The sequence below is a fragment of the Macaca thibetana genome, chromosome 1 (assembly GCF_024542745.1).
Source record: "Macaca thibetana thibetana isolate TM-01 chromosome 1, ASM2454274v1, whole genome shotgun sequence".
In the NCBI taxonomy this organism is placed as follows: Eukaryota; Metazoa; Chordata; class Mammalia; order Primates; family Cercopithecidae; genus Macaca; species Macaca thibetana.
The window spans coordinates 120158917-120172682 of NC_065578.1; the positions used below are offsets into that span (position 1 = coordinate 120158917).

The 13766-nt window shown below is 48.5% G+C and overlaps 3 protein-coding genes and 1 pseudogene across 4 annotated transcripts in view; all 4 read right to left on the bottom strand.

The window, feature by feature from the left end:
* Positions 1–8904, bottom strand: part of LIX1L (limb and CNS expressed 1 like) — a 25419-nt gene extending 16515 nt beyond the window's left edge. Inside the window, exon 1 of the mRNA XM_050751099.1 lies at positions 8503–8904. Coding sequence (XP_050607056.1) covers positions 8503–8794 — 292 coding nt within the window. The 5' untranslated portion in view covers positions 8795–8904. The remainder of the gene's footprint in view (positions 1–8502) is intronic.
* The window catches only part of LOC126931509 (neuroblastoma breakpoint family member 3-like), an 833099-nt pseudogene that overhangs the window by 482179 nt on the left and 337154 nt on the right, over positions 1–13766 (bottom strand). The gene's annotated exons all lie outside the window — the stretch shown is intronic.
* RBM8A (RNA binding motif protein 8A) overlaps positions 1–13766 on the bottom strand; it is a 165504-nt gene that overhangs the window by 23235 nt on the left and 128503 nt on the right. The window lies entirely within an intron of this gene.
* On the bottom strand, positions 10306–12631 carry ANKRD34A (ankyrin repeat domain 34A). Its single transcript, XM_050750457.1, has one exon. The coding sequence runs from the start codon at positions 12629–12631 to the stop codon at positions 11141–11143; it is 1491 nt and encodes a 496-aa protein (XP_050606414.1). The 3' UTR covers positions 10306–11140.

The window sequence follows — 13766 nt, forward strand, 5'->3', positions numbered from 1 at the left end:
AAAATTATCACAGGTGCTCTCCAATATCTTGCAACATATTGACCACTCTCCTTTTTTTTTTTTTGAGACAGGATCTCACTCTGTTGCCCAGGCTGGAGTGCAGTGGAGCAATCTCAGCTCACTGCAACCTCCACCTCCCAGGCCCAAGCAATCCTCCAACCTTAGCCTCCGAGTAGCTGGGACCACAGGTGTATGTCACCACACCCGGCTAATTTTTGTAATTTTTGTAGAAACAGGGTTTCACTGTATTGCCAAGGCTGGTCTCAAACTTCTGAGCTCAAGCGGCCTCCTAAAGAGCTCCTCCTCCACCTCAGCCTCTCAAAGTGCTGGGATTACAGGCGTGAGCCACCACGCCTGGCCTCTCCTCTCCTACTCTTAATCGCAACAAAGCCTCATTCGTTCTTTCATATTTCCTTAGTTCAGATCTGCCAAGAAGACACCAAGATGGGATAGGCAATTCCAAGAGACTTACTGGGGAGGAAGTAGGAGAAGACAGGGAGAGCCGTCTGAGCACAGCAAAGATCTGATGACCGTGGAAGAGAGGCAAAGAAGGAGGTCTAGATATGATAGTTTCAGACTGTAGTACAGTTGTTGTTGTCGTTGTTGTTGTTTTGTTTTTTTTTTTAGACAGAGCCTCACTCTGTCGGCCAGGCTGGAGTGCAGTGATACAGTCTCGGCTCACTGCAAGCTCTGCTTCCCGGGTTCACGCCATTCTCCTGCCTCAGTCTCCCAAGTAGCTGGGACTACAGGCGCCCGCCACCACACCCGGCTAATTTTTTGTATTTTTAGTAGAGACGGGGTTTCACCGTGTTAGCCAGGATGGTCTCAACCTCCTGACCTCGTGACCTCGTGATCCACCCGCCTCGGCCTCCCAAAGTGCTGGGATTACAGGCGTGAGTCACCGCACCCGGCTATAGTACAGTTTTAAGAAAGATTTGGCTAAGCCAGTGAGAAGTCCTCATCGCAAAAGAATCCCGTATCTCACCAGGATCTGCCTGTGTTAATACCCCTGATGTGCTCGGTCATTGGTTGGGAGCAGCCTACAGGAAGCGTGGTCCCTTCAAATGTGGTTATAGATGCAAATGTGCAACTTTGGGGTGCAAATGTGATTATGGATGACCCAGGGTGGGCAGTGGCTGAGGCTGTTAGTTATGCTCCCTGCAGCAGGCAATCTGAACTGCACATTTTCATGGCTGTCATACACACATTAGCTAAAGTTTGAGCATTTAATAGGTACATGGCATTATTCTAAGCACTGGGCATGAAAAGAATAACACACAGTTCCTGCAAGCAAAGAATTTATTTTATATTTGAGTTGGAGTCTCACTTTGTTGCCCAGGCTGGAGTGCAGTGGTGCGATCTCGGCTCACTGCAACCTCTACCTCCCAGGTTCCAGCAATTCTTCTGTCTCAGCCTCTTGAGTAGCTGGGATTACAGGCACATGCCGCCATGCCTGGCTAATTTTCGTATTTTTAGTAGAGACAGGGTTTCACCATATTGGTCAGGCTGGTCTCAAACTCCTGACCTTAGGTGATACACCTGCCTTGGCCTCCCAAAGTGCCAGGATTACAGGCGTGAGCCACCGCGCCCAGCAAGCGAGGAATTTAAAATCAGTGGCCAATAATAAATTGTCTCGCCTGCTCTGTGACTGAAACAAACACCCATGTACTAGTCTGAGTTTGAGAAGCAGCATAAACTCTTTTTAATAACCTACATTTAACTGACTTTTAAGAATGCTCATTCTTCTATTAAAAGACAGCATGAGGGCACGTCATTAGGACCTCCTGAGGCTCTGTCATGGGCAAAAAAAATTAAAATTAAAATTAAAAATTAAAAAAAGATCCAGCATGAAAAGAAAACTCTCTTTCCCTCCATTGGTTTTGGCAGGGCTCTTCAAAGGTCAATACTGACCAGAAAGCTCAGCCATCTTTGTTCTCTCCATGAGATCTTTTCAGCTCCAGTTCCCTCTTTGAGACAGTTTAGCACAATGCACTGGGTGACAGCTCTCCTGACATGCACACAACAGGGAGAATACTGGAATAAAGAGGAAGAGGAGGAGACCACCATAATTGGGAAGGTCCTATTAAAAAGCATATGTTCAGTCTCTATCCAGTTAAACATTTCTTCGCACAGACCAGAGAACCATTTTTTTTTTTTTTTTTTTTTTTTTTGAGACGGAGTCTCGCTGTGTCTCCCAGGCTGGAGTGCAGTGGCGTGATCTCTGCTCGCTGCAAGCTCCGCCTCCCGGGTTCACACCATTCTCCCGCCTCAGCCTCCCAAGTAGCTGAGACTACAGGCGCCCGCCACCACGCCCGGCTAATTTTTTGTATTTTTAGTAGAGACGGGGTTTCACCATGTTAGCCAGGATAGTCTCGATCTCCTGACCTCGTGATCCACCCGCCTCGGCCTCCCAAAGTGCTGGGATTACAGGCTTGAGCCACCGCGCCCGGCCCAGAGAACCATTTTTTAATGATTACTCAAAGCCAAGGGGCATGGGGAGTCTTGATTTTAGAAATGTGAGTATGAAATGATAATTGGGCAAAGTGGTCAAGAAAAAAGCAACTAATTGTGATCCGCATTTGAAAATGCTTCTAGACTTATTCATGTTTAGAACTGGAAGGAACTTTAGAGATCATCTAGTCCAACACTGGCTAAGAAAGAACAGAAGACTTGTTAGAGGTCACACGGCTATGGCAGAGTTGGGGCATAAATCTAGATTTCCGGGGGCCAATATTCTTTCCAATTTGGGAATCTTAACTCAGGCTCCAAGGTCCAGTCCATAGCTGAGCTTCATGGAGGTTCACAAGCTTCCTAAAGTAAAATTATGTGTGTGTCTGTGTGCATATGAGTATCTGTGCATGTGTATGTGTGGAGCACTCACATTTTTTATCATATTTTCAGTGAGGAACCATGGATATAATGGTTTACATAAAGATGGCTAAAGAACAGTAAGGTGGGAGGGTAGGAATAACAGATATACACCTCTGACAATTGTTTTCTCAAAGTCCCTCACAAGAAAGACCAAGATAGGAATATTTCAGTGCTTATACCCTGCTGTTGAATAACAAAAAAGAGAATAATTTAGTTTTTGCCTTTAGGAGATAAAATATACGAACGTCTAATTGGACAGGATGGGAATGAGAGGTAGTGATCATTTTCAGCCAAAATAAAAACTTTTTTGTTGTTGTTGTTTTTGTTTTTGAGACAAAGTCTTGCTCTGTCGCCCAGGCTAGAGTGCAGTAGCATGATCGTGGCTCACAGCAACCTCCACCTCCAAAGTTCAAGCAATTCTCCTGGCTCAGCCTCCCAAGTAGCTGGGATTACAGGTACACGCCACCACACCCAGCTAATTTTTGTATTTTTAGTAGAGACGGGGTTTTGCCATGTTGGCCAGGCTGGTCTTGAACTCCTGACTTCAGATGATCCTCCCACCTCGGCCTCCCAAAGTGCTGGGATTACAGTGTGAGCTACTGCACCTAACCTAAAACATTTTTTTTTTGAGGCAAAGTCTCACTCTATCACTGAGGCTAGAATTCAGTGGCACAATCACACCTCACTGCAGCCTTGACTTCCTAGGTTCAAGTGATCCTCCCACCTCAGCTCCCTGAGTGGCTGGGACTACAAGATGCATGCCACCATGCCTGGATAATTTTTAAAAATTTTTGTAGAGATAGTATCTCACTATGTTGCCCAGGCTGGTCTCAAACTCTAAGGTTCAAGCAATCCTCCTGAGTTGGCCTCAAAATGTTGGGATTACAGGCATGAGCCATTGTGCCTGGCCAGGATAAAAATATTAAAACAATATATGAAACTACAGTAAAAATTTTATATCATAAGGATAAATACAACCTTGCCAGGAAGGTAATTAACAAAAATAAAAGAAAAATAATAATAAATACAACTTAGTGGTGGGGAAGCAGGAATAAAGAGATAATGAAATTAAGAGGTGAGTAAAAAGAGTCTCCTTGATCATATAGGATGGCGAGAATAGACTGACCCTATTCACATTATTATGGAAGATAGGGAAGGTGGTTAACAATATTTCATCTGTTTCTTATTTCAATGTTTAGAAGGTACATCTGCCCCTAAATAGCCTACAGTGCACAGTCTCTTTGGAGGGAGAGACTGCAAAGTAACAGTGACTTTGGGAGGGGACTCTGGTAGACTGAATGATGCCACCTTCCAAAATGTCCATGTCCTAATCCTTGGAACCTGTGAATGTCACTTTATCTGGCAAAGACTTTGCAGATGGGTTTAAATGATTTGAGATGGGGAAATTACCTAGATTGTATAGGTGGGCCCTAAGTGCATTCACAAGTGTCCTTATAAGAGGGAGGCAGGATGGGCACATTGACTCATGCCTATAATTCCAGCACTTTGGGAGGCCAAAGCAGGATGATCACTTGAGGCCAGGAGTTCAAGACCAGCCTGGGCAACATCGTGAGATCTTGTTTCTACAAAAAATTTTTTTAAATCAGCCAGTTGTGGTGACATGCACCTGTAGTCCTAGCTACTTGGGAGGCTGAGGCAGGTGGGAGGATCACTGGAGCCCAGCAGTTCCAGGCTGCAGTGAGCTATGATTGCACCACTGCAGTCCAGCCTAGGCAACACAGCGAGATCCCATCTCTTTAAAAAAAAAAAAAAAAAAGGAGGCATATTTGACGAAGAGGAGGAGTCACAGAGGTAGAGATTATAGTGATACAGCAATAAACCAAGTAATAAACCAATATCAGCAGCCACCAGAAGCTGGAAGAGGCAAAGAATGAATTCTCCCCTAGAGCTTTTGGAGGGAACACGGCCCTGCCAACACCTTGATTTTGGCCCAGTAATACTGATTTTGGACTTCTGGCCTCCAGAACTATGAGAGAACAAATTTCTGTTGGTTTAAGCCACTAAAGTTGTGATAATTTGTTACAGCAGCCACAGGAAACTAATATAGGGACTAATCCAGCATTTCTAAAAATTGGAAATATTTGGCCCAACCCATTTAACTCCAGTCTTACAGAAAAGAAGCTGTCTGTGATTCTGAGGAAAAGGAACAACTAAATAGAAAACACTACACAAGATTCATTTGTTCAACTTAGTGAAATAGCAGGGCAAAATCTCCAATCATGCAGCCATATTGTAACATAAAAGGATAGCAATACTTCCAAAACAACAGGTTTGAAGAGGGAAATGTAGCAGTTACAGAGCAAGGCAAGTGAGTTACTCGATCCTGCCTGTTTAGAGATTGCCAGATGTCAAACATGAGAAAGAGACTATATGCCATAGAAAAAAAAGGGGGCAAGGCCGGGCGCGGTGGCTCAAGCCTGTAATCCCAGCACTTTGGGAGGCCGAGGCGGGCGGATCACAAGGTCAGGAGATCGAGACCATCCTGGCTAACACGGCGAAACCCCGTCTCTACTAAAAACACAAAAAATTAGCCAGGCGAGGTGGCGGCGCCTGTGGTCCCAGCTACTCGGGAGGCTGAGGCAGGAGAATGGCGGGAACCCGGGAGGCGGAGCTTGCAGTGAGCTGAGATCTGGCCACTGCACTCCAGCCTGGGCAACAGAGCGAGACTCCATCTCAAAAAAAAAAAAAAAAAAAAAAAAAAAGGGGGCAAAGGAAATGGCAATGCAGAACAATACGTATCATTTGCAGTTTCCAAAGCATTTCCAAATGCACAATAATAGCAACCACACTAAGTACCATGTGCTGCATGCTTTATATTCGTTGTCTCAGTTAATCTACACAAAACTATCAGGATAAGTATTATAATACCCATTTTACAAAAAGTAAGCAAGTTAAGGAACAGGCCAGAAGTGGCAGAACCAGGATTTAGAAACAATGTTTGGCTCCAAAGTCAACCCTCTTTGTATTGGGCTGGCCTGCTTTATTACACCATTAATCTTTATACATGCTCTGTAGTATGAACTGTGAGCTCCATCAAGATAGGGACTAAATATCTGCCTTGTCCACCACTGCATCTGGTGATCAATAAATATTTGTTAAATGAATGAAGAGAACAGATGAGGCATAGAGAGATTAAGCAACTTCTCCAAGATCATACGGCCAACTTTTTAACAGGGCTAGGTCCTCTGATTACAAATCCCATGCACTACAAACTTATCAAGATCCTACAGAATACTGAGCTATGTGTGTATCTTGGGTAAGTGGGTGAGGGAGGCAGATAAAGGACAGGAAAGTTTTTAAAAATACATACATACATACTGATATTCCACATGAGTGAAGGTAGATCTAAAGACTGGCTGGAAAAGGTGAATTTGGAGCATTCAGGAAGAAGATGAAGGATGTTAATTGAAGATGATGCGGTAAAGCATTGCTGGATGAGGGAATGAATTGTCTAGGCAGAGGCTAAAGTAAATTGTATTCAGGGGAATACATCCATTCCCCCAAATACCATGCCATCAGTCACAAGGGTATGTGAGTACATGCCAGTGGCAGCTTTGTCTAAGAATTGAAGCAGAATAAGTGATTCCATGTGGTAAAGGACTTCTGAGCCAAATGGGCAGAGATTCTGCTTGCCTGAAGCTGAACTATCTGCCAGATTCTCCTAAAGTACTGGCTGGACACCCAGACTGGAAATGAGAAACTCAAGAATAATGAGAAAGACTGCGATGGGAGGTGGGGAGATAGGAAAGAAAATCACCACAGAGTCTGAAGCCTGACTAATTGCCCTTTGTCAGCACAATCCCCTTGTTCCCTCATCCTTGCTAAGGAAATGAAAGTTTTTATAGGATGCCCAGTTTAGGAGCCAAAGCAGAGGCTCTCCAGGTAACACAGACAAGAAAAAGGGTGTACTCCTCTACAATTTTAATAAATGCCTATAAGTTTCCAAGAGGAAGGCTTCAGATTTAGTGTGACCACTCTAGGCTACTCCTGTGCCCAGAGGCAAAGACCTTCCCTTGATCTTGACTTAGAGACTTGAAGCAGCAGGATAGTAGCTAATAGCAGTTCCATCACATAGCCTTGTTAAATCTTGGGATTACATTGGGAAAATAATATGTCCTTATGAGTTTCGGATTCATCCATTTGTATCCCCAGCACCTAGCAGAGTTCCTGTCTTATAACAGGAGTTCAAATTGTATGAAGAACAAAGGGAAATTGAAGATAAATGAATCATAGGCACATATAGCAAAATGGCTCTAAAAATCTCTTTTCACAGTAATTTTTGGGTTTACATTATCAGGATTTAAGAGTGGGAAAAAGTGAAGCATGTTCTACTTGAGGAACTATGAACCAACACATTTGAGATAATAATCATTTTTAGGTTACATGTCATTTGCAATGTCTCAGTTAATCCATATTGTAATCCTTGAAGAAACTGAAGCTCAGTGAGATTAAGTCCCTTTCCCAAAGATTTGGCTGGTAAGTGACAAAGATCTCCAAACCCTGTGTGTGCTCTTTTCACTAAACTTTCTTAAAAAAAGAAAATCTACAGAAAAGCCCTGTAACTTTTCTCTGCATTATTGTTAAACCAGAAAGTTAAAAATATAGTCACTTCCAGGTCAAGCAGGACCTGGCCAAGGAGACAGAAGGGATGTGTTGTAAATTCCAGGCTTAAATTCTGTATTCCACACCCTTCACTATATATTCCTTATTACTTACACTATAAATCTGGAACTCAAATTCAGATAGGAAACTACACTAGTTAAACAAAAACAACAAAGAAAACCCTCACATTCCTCTTTAAAGAAATTAGACATCTTTAAGACGAAGTTTTCTAACTGAAATAGAGTTTCTAACCTGGCTCATTTCCACAGAATTTAACATTGAAAGAGCCAAGGCCTGGGATTTATCCTCAGTTCCTGGGCAAGGGCCAGGAAAACAGAGCCAGACAGAAAGGCTGGAGCTGTGAGTCTCCATACTAAACAAGATACCAAAGTAAGGTGCTAAGCCATAGGAAGCTGGTGTGAGCTCAGTGGTACAGGTCCGGATTTAAATGCACAATTACTATAAGTGACTTGTGAAGGCACTACCTAGTTCCCCAGTAAATCTGAAGTTGCACTGAAATTTCAGAGTGAAGGTAAGTAAAGAATTTAAAAGTCAAGGTTAAGGAGCTGGAGCAAATTAACAGGGGAGTCCAGAATTGCAGAGATCACAGAGGAAAGATTGAGAGGGTGTGGATGAGAAATTGGATCTGAAATAAAAGACAGGATCTCACACAATGGGGACTGGTTCTCAAAGGCAGAGAGATGTTAAGGTATTAAGCTGGAGGAGGAATTCCATTTCTAAAGGAGAAAAGCTTAGGAAGAAAAGAGGATTGTATCTGAAAAAGGGTCCCTGGAGAATATATTAATAACTCAGTAAAGGGAAGGAGAGGTAGGAGGCTTAAACGTGTGTATGAGTGTGTGCGTCTGTGCGTATGCGTAGCCCAGAAGGAAACTCCCCAAAAGGAAATGCAAGTGAGGGCTCCACGCCAGGAAAAGCGATCCGGAGGACTGTGGGAGCAAGGCTCCCTTTCAGAGGGTGTCGCACAGGAGGCCAGACCCGCAGACTCACCTCGGCCATAGCCCTGCGTGTGCTTGGCGAAGCTCCTCACTACGGCCTCCACGGCCTCTCGCAGCACTGCCGGGCTGCTGGCGGCGCCGGGGGGCAGGGGCAGTCCTGGGGCCCCAGACATGAGCAGCGGCGGCGGGGGCGGTGCGGGAGGCGGCGGGGCAGGCGGGGGGCCCGCAGGGGGTGTGGCGGCTGCAGCCGCAGCCCCAGTCACTCCGGGCCGCAGTGCTCGGAGAGTGCCCCTCCCGCTGGTGCCCACACCAGGCTGCAGCCGCTGCGCTCGCATCGTCTCCATCCCGGCCGCCAATGGAGTAGCGCCCCGAAGCCTGCCAGCCTGCCGAGCTAACGGTCCCAACCACCCCAGTCAGCTAGCGCCTGGGGACTGAGGGCGGCGCCAGGGCCGAACCTTCAGTCAAGTGGGGGCGGGGACGAGCTAGGTCCCATGCCAATCACCAGTGACGGGGCGGGAGCTAGAGGGCTACTACTCCGCCATAGGCAAATTGTTGAGGAGGGTGGAGATTCTGAGAACCAATTGCAAAGAGAAAAAGCGCATCCTCTGAAAGGCAGACGGGTAGCTTGGGCGCGTCTTTGGGAGTCCTGTGGCAAGCACTAGAAAGCCGGCCAGAATCCTGGGGCGGGGCTTGAAGAAAAAAATGGGCCTAGATGCAAGACTGGGGAGAATTGCAGACAGAGTAGAGATCATTTTGTCCTACCATTTCATTTTACAGATTGTAGGTGAGGAAGTTGTGGCTCAGAGAAGTAATTTGACTTGTCCAACATCACATGCAATTGGTGGTGGAGCTAAGGCAAGAAAGATACTGACATTTAATGAACATAAACTATGCAATGTACTGTAATGCATGTCTTCTTTACAATCACAATCACTAGATTTTATTATTTTAGGGATAAGGAAACAGATGCTGAGGGAGGCTAGATAAATTGCCCAAAATTAAATAGCTAAGAGATGGCAAAGTGGAATTCAGAGTTTAAGCATAGGTGTTCTGATTCCCAATATTTTTTATCTTTTTACTATGCCACATTGTTGGGTAAATTTCTGATTTCACTTATTCTAAGTAGGGGAAGGGAATAAGAGAGAGTGGGATGGGCAAGTCTTTTTGCCTTCCATTAGAGTGAGAAAGAGTTAGGATACATGCAGAAAATTAGAAAACTGAGAAGTCCAGTTGGGGGAATTAAGAAAATTACCCTTGTTGGTATAACATGTCAGACTTGGTTCCTCTGATTACTTTGCACACACACACACACTTGCATACATGCACACACACACACACACTCTACATACCCTTTATCATGTGGTCACTGGGCCATTTTTACTTAGATGAGATTATATTAACTGCTTCCCACCATCTCTCCTACAGTGGCTCAGAAATCAAAGATGGGGAAATAGAGGCCAGAAGTAGAAGAAAATAGAAGAAACACACTTGGTGAAATGAAAATTAGACCCTGACTAAAAACTGTGAGTGGTCAAGAAATAGGAAGTTTGAAAAAGAGACAGTTAATCTACTGGGATATATCTGCTGATGATGGAGGGAGGAACTCTTTGTAGGAATCTTTATTCAAGGTTGGACATAGAGGAAACTGGAGGAAATGAAATCCTGTCGAATGCCTTAAAACCTTTAGGACACAGGACACTTGCCTTTTCTCTATAGAAAAGTTGGTTTCTTGGAAAGAAGGTGGCTGGAACGGCTAAGTATCCCTTGGATAATTATAGCTATAAGTTAGTATTACCCTCCCTCCCCATTCCTCATTCCCCATACCCACACCTCCAGGCAGAAGTGACAAAACAGAGACTTCTGAACACATTTATTTGATATGTCAAGTGGAGAGAGGAGTGATTTAGGGTTTCTCCCCACTTCTACCCGTGGGGGTGTTCATAAGCTCAGACAGACAGAAGAGCAGTTTAGAGCCCATGACCCACCCCCTGGGAAAATGAGACAATCTGTTGTAGTTGTTGGAGGAACAGGGTGGGAATAAAAAGCAGGAAGTTGAGAAGTGAAGTTGAGAGCAGTAAAGACAGCAGCAGAACATAGGCTGGGGGTTGCTGCAGGAACCCCCAAGAAGAGTGAAAAAGATATCCTGAAAAGTGGTTGGGGTTGGAAGCGGGGTGTGAATAAGGAGCCAGGCCTGGAGAAAGAAGCAAGACCTGGAGAATGGGCTGTGATGTTCATGGAGAGAGTAGAGTATGCAAAATCATGATAGGCTGTGTTGCAGGGCATACATGGAAAGCAAGGGATTGCTTCTGCAGGAGGGCAAAGACATGGGAGACTGCCCATAAGTAAGGGTTCCCTACTGCTTCTGCTTCTGAATAAATGCAAGAGAGTTTGGGACCCTAGCCCTGTTTATTGATGTGCTGTGCCCGCAGGTACACAAGTAATCCCATATGCACGTGAAATGACCAGGGCATGAATACATGTGTCTATATACCCAGTAAATAGAGTACTTATTCTTTCTTGCTAATAAGAGTACTGTGCTTATGGACACATGTTTAACCATGTGTGGGTGCACTGTGCACCCATGAGCACATGCAAGAGATCCCTATGTTCGTGGTGTGTGTGTGAGCTGGTTCTCCCACCTATCCCATTAAGGTCCTAATCCCCACCCTCCTTGGCTCCTCTCACTTCTCTCAGCGCCCTGGCTCCCCAGGCCCACCTAGACTCTGGAAGCCCCCTAGCAGGCGGATCTGCTCAGTCTGCATGGAGTGGCGTCTCACCAATTTGCGCTTGGTCCTGGGGGAGCCTGGCGCCCCGGCATAAGGAGGGGCAGGCAACGAAGGCGCCCGACCTCCGGGTTGAGGGCGAATGTCAGGGATGGGAGGGTGGGGACTGACGTTGAGAGGGGGCAGGAAACCCGGCCGCGTTTGCGAGATGTGGTCCAGGAGCAACGTCCCCGAGCCCCTCCGCTCCAGCAGCCCCGGACTCCGCCTCCGTCCGCTTAGCGGAGATACTGCCCCTGGCAGACTCTCCTGGGACTGGCGCGGAGAGGGAGCGGAGCCGGCTGGAGGGAGGGTCAACGGGGAGGCGCTGTATCGGCGGCGCTCCAGGGACAGGCGGCTGGACTCAGGCGAGTCAGGGCAAAGGTGTCCGGGGGTGTCGAGCTCCACTGGCTCCATGCGGCTCAGTTTCTGCCTCAGCCCTGAAGGGGGACCAGACTCCTGAGCTTCTGGTGCTGTGTTTCGGCGAGAGAGAGGACCCCCGCTAGTCACTTTCTCCGCCCATGGGGGCGGGTCCTCAGGGCCTTCGGTGCTGTGACGTCGGGAAAGACGGGGTCGACCGGTCAGGGTCAGGCCATTGAATTCGGCAGTCAAGCGCTCAATCCCCGGTCTTCCTTCGGTGGGTGGGACTGGTTGAGGAGGGGCCACTAGGCCCCAGGGCTCGGAGTTGAGCCTTTTGAGTGGTTTGGGGGGGTGGCGTGGTGGTTTGGGGAGCGGCTCGGAAGGGGATGGGTCATCGGGGGGCTTAGGAAGAGGAAATTCAAATACGTCCCGCTTCTCCTCTTCTTCCTGGGCGCGAGGGGATAACATCCCACGCCCTCCTCCTCCTGCGGTCTGCAGTTGGATTTCCGAAGGCGACGTGCAGATCCCCGGGCTAGGAGGAGCGGGAGCAGGGTCCTCCACCCCTGGGGATGGTGGAGAATTGAGATACTGCCGGGTCTTCTTGGTGCCCGAGGGCGAGGTATCGGTGGTGATGATGATGACCTCCGTGCCCTTGGCCTTGCAGGCGTCCAGCAGTGTGGCAAGGGTCTCGCGGTCCCCGCGGTCCAGGGCGTGGACAAGAGCCGAGGCGCCCGCGTGATCTCGGACTGAGGGGTCTGCGCCGTGGGCAAGGAGCAGCGAGGCCACCGCGGCGCCCCCACCCCCGGCGCAAGCGTGCATGAGCGCCGTGCGCCCTAAGCGGTCTGCGATGTTGGGGTCCGCGCCTTGCTCCAGGAGGTAGCGTACCATGCGTGCCTTGTTCTGGGGGTCGTCGTAGCGAGCCCGACAGGCTGCCATTAGCGCAGTCTCCCCCTGCGCATCACCCTCATTCACGTAGGCGCCTCCCTCCAGAAGCAAACGGGCCAAGCGTAGCTTACCCTGACCCACCGCCCGAAGAAGAGCGTGGCCCTCGGTGTGCAACATAGCTGCGGCTGGGGTGAGGGCACAGATGGAGCCGGGACTGAGACCTGCCGAGGACGGCTAGGGGTAGGGGGTAGGGGGTGGGGGGTGGCTGGCAGAGGCCTGAGGTCTCAGTGACGAAGCCGATCCCTGCAAGAGAGACATCTTATTGATAGATTCGGCAGGGAAACTGAGGCACCGATGCAGGAACCCAGCGTGGGGTGGGGGAGATCTTCACGGCATACAGTCCTTCCTCTAACTCATGCCTTTGAGCCGGCCCTTCCCCCGCAGCGCATGCCTGAGGAGGTGGGAAGGGTGCACCCGCACTGAAGGACTAGCGCGCGTGCAAATGCGTTCGTGCACGCGCAGGGATGTCCGCACCCCCACCCTCACCCCATGGCTTATCAGACCTTTCCTCTATCCCCCTTTTCTTATCCACACTTGGGATCCCCCTTTCTAGGATGCTGAACGCCACCCACCCACATACATGCACCCTACAGTGACACATGTATTCTCATTCCTAACCTCTTTTAGCTTGCCACAACCCCAAAAATTGAGTGGGGGGAGGGAAGCAGACTGCATTTGAGACCTAAAACGGGTGGAGGGAGAATTGGGGGGTTCTTTTGCCCCTGCGATGTTCCCCATCACTCCTTGCTCTTTCCCCTCCCAGGCTGTGCGCCCAGATAGATACCTGAATGTCCGCAGAATCTCCTCCTGGCCAAGATTGGGGCCGTGGCCACGGGGCAGCCGAGGTGGCGGAGCCAGGTTCCTGGGGGCCCGCATGGTGTGGAGGGGGGGCACCCGGATTCCCTTGGTGTCAGTATCTGCGCCCCAGCGCCGGATCGTCGTCCCTCCTCCCGGAGCGCCCCGGGCACAGCGCCGGCTCGGGAGGAGAGAAGCTGGGGGGGGGGGGGGGGGGGGGGGCGGAGCTCTGCTGTGCTATTTATAGCCTAGTCTCTGCGGGTGGGGGCGTCGGGCACCAAACTGCTCCCCCACTCATGCACACATAAACCCTCAAAAACCTAGAGGCTCCAATCCTGACTTCCTTTTCTTAGCCGACCTCCCCTCAGCCCCAACAAACCTAAGTGTTCCTTAGGGGACTCCTCCGCGACCCAGACAGGGACCATCATCATCCAGATTCTTCGCTGAGCTTTAGCAG